Source organism: Papilio polytes, unplaced genomic scaffold, assembly GCF_000836215.1.
Source record: "Papilio polytes unplaced genomic scaffold, Ppol_1.0 DF823691.1, whole genome shotgun sequence".
NCBI classification, from domain to species: Eukaryota; Metazoa; Arthropoda; class Insecta; order Lepidoptera; family Papilionidae; genus Papilio; species Papilio polytes.
The window spans coordinates 3,980,616-3,988,976 of record NW_013525513.1 but is presented as its reverse complement, the minus strand read 5'-3'; the positions used below and the strand labels follow the sequence as shown (position 1 = coordinate 3,988,976).

Sequence of the window (8,361 nt, the reverse complement as noted above, 5' to 3'; positions counted from 1 at the left end):
TGCATTCCTGAAAAAATAAAGAGTATTAACAATTAGTAACTATGTTAAAGATTAATTGTTGTCTTGTCTGTAATAAGACCACTTTGTTCTTTTAGTTTTATTTCAATGAAAGTTATTTACAACTAGTTTTCGCCCGCGACTTCGTCCCCGTGGAATTTAAAGGAAAAAAGTAAGAAGTATACATATGTGTTCTTCCAGATCACGTTCTACGTCTATGCCAAATTTTATCCTGATCCGATAAGCCATTTAGGCCACAGACTCTAACAAATTTCCATCCATCCATCTAAACTTTCGCATTTATAACATTACCTACTAGTAAGGTATCAACGCAAAGCCATAATTAAAATTATATCCAGTTATATCTAGATACATATGTACATACTTAACTACGTATGGTCATGGCATCTAACCGTTGGCTTTCACTGTTAAAACATCTAAACAAAAATGTCCCACTCCCATTTACTTAAATAAAAAAAAATGTTTTAACAATGCAGTTGTTTTTTCTGTACAAGTGTTGCGCCAGAAGAAACGCCACCTGGAAGGCCTTAACAAGAAAGTTTTATGACACCACTGTCTCCGGAGCCAAGTTTCTACAATTTTGAGACACATACATATACATGCATTGAAATAGATAAACGATGGTATCGGTGTGCAGGTACATTATGAATGACTAAAAATGTGTTTATTTCAAATTCTCCTAGACAGGCAAACCGAGTTAATTAAAAACGCCTAGAAACTAGAGCAAAGGGTATTTTCAGGTAATTGGAGCACGGACACGAAGAAACCCGTCTTCGGGCATCGAAGTTCTTATAGATGGATAAATATGCGCCATCTATTAGATGTATTTAAAAACATTTTTTTTAACTAAGTAAACTTTTCCATATGATAAGGTAATAACGGACGGCTGCTATGGTTTTTAACGTTAGAATTCTTATGTTTACAGACCGCAAGTTTTGTTAACCAAAGGTTGAACTGTTTAGTAAATGCGCAGAAACACATTGTCTCGTTTTTTGCTATCTTAAAAAAATAGATGCAACATGTTTCTGTACGTGTACCACGATAATGGAAACACGGTAAGACTTTTTAGAAAATAGTATTATTTGTAATAGATACTATATAATATATATACCTAAATTTTTATTATCTGTACACAATCCATAAGGAATAATTTTATTATCTATGGTTTGACTGCGCTCTGCGTTCCTATTGGCTAACAATTCTCCTTGTTTTGCTTTACCAATATGGCGCTGCTGCTGTTATGAGATGACAACATCGCAGTTTGTGTCCTATTTGTTATTATTAATGTTACAGTCAACATTAAATTACTACCTCAAGATTGCAAAGAACATTGGCAAATGTAATGTAAGTTTCGTTAAAGTGAAGCCCAAGTTCTCAGTGATTTATACATTCGAATGGGTCGGTGGGAAAAGTATACTACTGTAAAAATGGCGGGTGTGTTATCTTTATGGATTGTGTTTTCATTTCTATACTAAATCTTAGTATATGAGATTTGAGCAAAATCATCGATAAACCGACTTGAACGAAACTTAAACTTCTTACACAACATGTGCCGATTACAAATTTGACAATTGGAGTAGTGATCGTTTTACGGAGTTAGGGCAGGTGTCAACGTTTTTGATGAAATTATCAGAATGTCACGCTGGGGAAGAGGCCGAGGTGGCAGCGTGGCTGTGCCGCTGGACAGTGCGCTGTTTAGAGAAAACAGCAATTGTCCCTCAGCCGCCCGTTCAGCGGGAACTGTTGGCAAATGGGGAATGACCAGTTTTACATCAATCAGAAGCGCTCCTTACGGTACGTATTAAAAGCTCAGCCTTGAGATATTTATGATTCAAACCTGTGTTTTCGTCTTAAAAAGCAAAGTAACAAATAAATATAAAATGTCAAATTCCGAAATTGTGCACAATATCCATAAGTGAAAGTAACATCTGTCTAGTTGGAATCTTTGTATGCAATGTTTACTAACATGTGGAATTGTAACGATGTTAAATAAGATAATTTATTCCAGCATATAACACTGCGAAAAAGCCTGTGCAAGATCAAAATAGTCCTTTGACTGTGCCAGCTGTAGACACAGAACAACCTCCACCAAAACCGAAGAAATTTTTCAAATCTCGTAATGCTGAGACTTTTCCACCTGTACCGCAAATTGCTTATGCACCTCAACAAGTACCACCGCTTTCACCTGAACATCCACCAAGTTTTAAGGAAAAGAAATCAACTAAAAAGTGTAGATATAATAGAGATTCATCTTCACCAGAGTTACCCCGTCGCAACTCTGAAAAAGCAAAACCTAAAAAGACTACAGTGGCTACTAAAGCTTCCAAAAAGGAAGAACCCATCAGTGACAATTCACAACCACCCAATAAGCGATATCTGGTGCGTAACCGCAGCAAAGTTATAAATTATGCAGAGGATGGTAGCAATAGTCCCATACCAGATATGACAACCCGATACGAATCATTACCACCGAAAGCACAGTCACCCAAAGCTAGTCCATTAATTTCCAGTCCAGTGCCAGCAAAACCAATACCAGAAGTAGTCAGCCCTTCAACCAGCAAAGAATCAAATGAGGAACGTAAACCACCACCTATTGTACTCAGAATATCAAAAGGTACATCAAGAATAGTAAGCACAGATTCAAATGAAGGATTTACTTCTCCTGGATCTGATAGACATTCTTCTATGGACATGCATTCTGATTTTGATCATAAAAAGAGTCCTTCTATGGAAACAATTTGTTCACCCAAACATGAAGGCCTCAAAATCACAATAAAATGTTCTTCATTAAATCAAGAAAATAAGAAAGATAAGAAGAAGGATAAAAAAGAAGGACACCACAAATCACACAAACGTCATCACAAAAACAGTGATGATGAACCCCTAAAAAAACCCAGTTCACCATTACCAGGTACCGATACATATGATCTGTATAAGACTTTAGCTTCACCCGTTCATGAAGAGGAGTCAATCACTAAGACAAAAGTAGATAATGTGGAGTCACAAGTGGCAAAATCAAATACTACAAATACAACATCAAAATCTAAAGCAGAACTAAAAGCTCTACCTGAACCAAAACAAAGTGAAGGTAGGTCTAGACGAAATAGGCCAAACATCAACTACAGTGAGAATGATGATTATTTAGATGTATTAACATCAAAAGTCTCAAACAAAAATGTAACAAAGACTGTTAGTGATATTAAAAAAGATGTCAGGAAGAGTAAGAGAAGACTTGATGTTGCAGCAGTTCCAGAGTCCAATGATATGAATGAGATTAATTCAGAAACTGAGAAAGATGCTGAATCTCATTATGATGATAATGATTTGATCAACATACTGTCTGGTGATAATGATAAATCCAAGCCGGCCAATGACTTGCAAAAATCTAAAGTTAACAAAAAGCAAAAGAATAAACAGAAACAAGATAATTCTACCAATGATATTGAATCCACAAATCTTGAAGACTCTATGAGTGTGTCACAACAAGATGAAAGTCATGAAGATGATGATCATTTGGCAGAGGAGCCTAGAAGTGATGACATGGATGAAGATGATAGAGTAATTCAAGAGGAAAAGGATGGAGAATCTCAGACTGAGAAGGAAGTGGATCATCAAGATAGAAATCATCCAGATGTTGAATCCGGGAGTCAAATGGAAAGTCAAGGAATTGATTCAAATGAAGATCTATGTAACAATACACCAACACAATCAACAGATTCTGCATACAATAGTTGTCCCTATGAGAATTCAGAGGAAGAATCACAAAGAAACATAGCTGATGATCATTTTAAAGCTCCTAATGGTGTAAATGAACCAGATGGTGCGGATGATAAGCCAAGTGTTAAGTTGGTTATAACAAAGAAGAAAGGTTCTATATTTAAGAGCAAATCTCTGGTTAATGATAACCCATCTCCGTTACCAGCAAGAAAAAGAAGGCATTTGTACAAACATCAGTGGGCAAATGATGTAAGTATTCATTTTAATAGTCTTGATATGATCCACTAAAATTTGTTAAGAAATTCCATGCCAATATTATGTTTACATATGAAAGTGAACTTGCCATGTGACCATGACCTTGCCTAAAATTACTTTGTTGAACTTTAAGAATGAATACTTATTACATAAATGTGCTTATTAAACTACATTTATATTAAAATTTGCTTTTATTCTTGAAAAACTCATTAAACCATTTTTAATGTGGTACTTTATTAGAGAAATACTTTATTGTTTAGTTTTTTTGTAGTGTTCCGTTGATTGTATATTATTTAAGTTTTTTTTTCAATGTAATCTCAAATGCTTTTCCTTACTATTTAGAAAGGAAATGAGACTCCAAGACCTGAAAGGCCTGAAAACCCAGAAGTGAGTAATCCTGTCCGTCAAGTACCTGAAGCATTGACTAGAGTCACAAGATACAGATCTCCTGATCCCATAATAGCTGAAATAGATGCTACCGAGCCGGGTGTGCCCTACACTAGTGTCCGTTGTGCCAAAGAAGCTAAAGAAGTGAGTATAATTAAATAGAATTAGTAAAGAAATTAACTATAGTGTTAAAGATTTGACATGAAATGTTTTTGAGTCTAAAGAAAATGTTTTGTAGTGAAATATGCAAAGTTATGTTTTTATGAACTTGTGAAAATAATTATTGTTTTCAGTATTACACTGTTGTAAGAAATGTAAAGAAAGCACATCAAATTCAAGAAATTGGAGAGTTCCAAGAGTTCAATGATGATGTGGAATACCTTCTTGATGCACTGCAGGTATGTTATAAGTACATAAGTTAATTTCAATTTAAAAAAAAATCATGCATCATCCATACATACAAAAGAGTAATCTTAATAAATAATGTCTAGATGGATCAATGGATGTTTCTTACTGTGTATCTTGAAAACGGCTTAACAGATCTTAATAAATTTAAAAATACAGCCTATGTTAACCAGTGATAACATAGCTTTTTGGTGGTGAAAGTAATTTTCAAATCGGCCCAGTAGTTATTAAGTTACTTCAATACATACAAAAATACATATCATCCATCTTTATAATATTAGTATGGTTGTAGAACATAGTCTGGGAACATACAGGTCACTTACTAAGTTTTATACCATGCTAATGATGCATACAAAAATAAGTAATAAAAATGAGTACTATATATATTTTTAACTAGTTACAAGTATAGTATGTGCGTTTCAGGACAACAACCCGATGTCCACCCGCTGCCTGTCAGCTATCACGTTGGCCAGCAAGTGCACGGCGCCCGCCTTCCGCATGCATCTGCGCGCGCACGGCACCGTGCAGAAGTTCTTCAGCGCACTGCATGATGCTACTAACGATCAAGTAAGAAACAATACTAATTTTCAGTAGTTTTTTTTTTTTCATAATTATTCATATAATTTACATTCGCACTCACACCAGAGCGGGCGCTGATCTCTAGCTCGAGATCATTATCTTTACCTTGTCCTTCAACACTTGAGCGCGTCTTGCTCTCCACCATTATCGTTCTCACTTTCCAGACAACAAAAGTAAAAATTGGTAATTGTACAATGTACACAACTGCGAAATATATGTGCACATACTAACCATGAAAACATAAACTCAAATGTACAACATCTCATTTATGTTCTTGCAATAAGTGAGCAGCTCCAACATCAATCTCTGATACATTTTGTTAGATATTCCCAGAAATGACTTCCTTTAAAATATAGACGGACGGACACAACACACAACACTTGTAAATTACTTCAAAACACATCCTCCTTGCCATATATTTTATAAAACCAACCCCCCCCCCCACTATTCTTTCCGTTTCCTAATATTTTCCTAACAGTATTGTTGTTTTAATGTTGTAAATAAAGAAAATACACTCACTCGAAATGATGGGGACATAAACCAGTAAGTGTTAAGATTGAGTGTGGATGGCTACAAAGGAAGAGGAAGACCGAAGAAAGTATGGATGGATTGTGTGAAAGAAGATATGCTTAAGAAAGGAGTGAATTCAGATATGACAGCTGATAGAGATGTATGGAAGAGCAGCACATACTGTGCCGACCCTCCATAAGGGATAAGGGCAAGTGGATGATGAATGTTGTAAATAAAGATAAATATATCAATAAATAGCACAGATTAACAAATAACTTTTAAGAATACAGAATACATCAAAAATAGTTAAAAAGTTAACAGTATGGACTTAGAACATAGCTTGGAAGAAATTATGGTCAACTATTTTTTTCTATTCACAGATTGTTTGTAATAAACTCAGTATCAGAAACATAAAAGGCAAGGGACTTTTATTATAGAACATTTTGAATAAATCTTAATTGTAAATTAATATTATGCATTACAGAGCTTGGGTCTGTGTACTGCTACGGTTATGTTTGTGCTGTCACAAGATCGCCTCAACATGGACTTGGACAGAGAATCATTGGAGCTTATGCTGAATCTGCTGGAGTCTGATGTTTCTCACAAGTGAGTAACAAATCTAATCTTACTTCTTACTAATATTATAAATGCGAAAGTTTAGATGGATGGATGGATATTTGTCAGAGTTTGTGGCCTAACTAGCTGAACGAAATTTGATTAGATTTGGTGTAGATGTAGAGCATAGTCTGGAAGAACACTTAGGCTACTTGCTTTTTTTTTTATTCCACGCGGACGGAGTCGCGGGCGAAAGCTAGTTGTGAATAACTTTCTTGAAAATAAAACTGAAATAACAAAGTGGTCTTATTACAGACAATTAAATTAATCTTTAACATAGTTATTAATTGTTATTACTGTTTATTTTTTCAGGAATGCATTGGATGATTGTGGTTTGACATCGGCACAACTTGCAAAGACTCAAGAAAGGGTCAGAGAGTTGTGTGCTGAAATCAAGAGCCAAGGGAAAGCGACGCATTTGGACTTGGAGAATATAACTGTAAGATTTTGTTGTGGTTTTATCAGTTGGCTATGGCAATACTTACTAACAAATGTCTATAAATAATGCAGAGTTATCTCAACTATATCATCTCCTAATTCTTATTCTACTCCCATAGAACGATGCCTCAGGTTTTAGTTTCACATTAATCTTCAGTCATCAGCTTGCCCTTGTCCTTATGGAGAGCCGGCACAGTTTTTGCTTCTTCCATACATCTCTATACGCAATCATAGCTTAATTTACCCCTTTAAGCATATTATCGTCTCTTGATCATGTCGCTTTTTACGCAATACCTCCATCTCTTCCTAAGTCTACCTCTAGCGGTGAATATCCACACAAGCTGTTCCCGCATGAAATTATAAAAACTTTATTTTATTGTTTACATTTGTAAAATATCAAAATTCAAATGCACAAATGTCAACTAATGCCTTCGACATCATGCTTCGATATCAGCTTGTAGCAATATAGCTTGTAGAAATCAGCCCAGTAGTTTTTTAAATTTCAATACATACAAAAATACACATCTTATGTCTTTATAATATTAGTATAGATATAATTATAGATATTAGTATAGATAAGTAATGTTGTGACCTGTTGCAGGTGGGTCACCTGGCGATGGAGACGCTGCTGTCGCTGACGTCGAAGCGCGCGGGCGAGTGGTTCAAGGAGGAGCTGCGCGTGCTGGGCGGCGTGGACCACATCGTGCGCACCATACAGGAGTGCGCGGCGCGTCTGCCCGCGCCCGCCGCCGCCTGGACTGCTGCTGAGGTCGACGTACTGCGCAAGGCCGATAGGTGCATGCGTGTATTGGAGAATGTAAGTCATATTTTTTGGTATCAAGGGAGAAATCGAAAGATTGAATTTGACTGGTTTTGAAAAAAAGATTTCTTCATGTTTTCGACATCAGTCGATAGATGGCGCTGTAACAAACCAAGTAGAAACTAAACAAAACCTGTCATTCCCACGCAACGACTAGTTCTTGTCAAATGACAAACGCAGAAAAAATAATTACGATGGCGCCACCTATTTTGAGACACGAGTTCTTGTCTACATTTATTGTGGCTGAGTTTATAATTTGTCGTTTGTAAATATACAGATCTTGGATTCCAATCCCGCCATGTATCAATGTTATTTTCGAATTTAGTAACATATAATTTACCCGATGTACTTACGGTGAAGGAAAGCATGGTGATGTAATCTGCAGATATTGGCGATATTCAAAGATATGTGTGAAGTCAACTATTCCGCCATTGGTTACTATGGCTTAATGTTACTCCTTTACTTATAATGACATATAGTGATTTGGTGATGGTGATTAAGTTTACCAGATGAAAGACTGACAGAGAGGCAGCTTTAACATCTTTACATTAGTGGACTGGCTCGTCCGGTGCAATACCATGACCACACAGAAGGCGTCAAGTTGGAGCAATTCTGCA

The 8,361-nt window shown here is 36.0% G+C and overlaps 1 protein-coding gene across 1 annotated transcript in view; it reads left to right on the top strand.

The window, feature by feature from the left end:
* Nucleotides 1-1,226: 1,226 nt before the first annotated feature.
* LOC106104067 (protein wings apart-like) overlaps nt 1,227-8,361 on the top strand; it is a 12,388-nt gene continuing 5,253 nt past the window's right edge. Inside the window, exons 1-8 of the mRNA XM_013284005.1 lie at nt 1,227-1,812; nt 2,027-3,984; nt 4,333-4,521; nt 4,671-4,775; nt 5,206-5,349; nt 6,356-6,477; nt 6,799-6,925; nt 7,526-7,741. Coding sequence (XP_013139459.1) covers nt 1,653-1,812; nt 2,027-3,984; nt 4,333-4,521; nt 4,671-4,775; nt 5,206-5,349; nt 6,356-6,477; nt 6,799-6,925; nt 7,526-7,741 — 3,021 coding nt within the window. The 5' untranslated portion in view covers nt 1,227-1,652. The remainder of the gene's footprint in view (nt 1,813-2,026; nt 3,985-4,332; nt 4,522-4,670; nt 4,776-5,205; nt 5,350-6,355; nt 6,478-6,798; nt 6,926-7,525; nt 7,742-8,361) is intronic.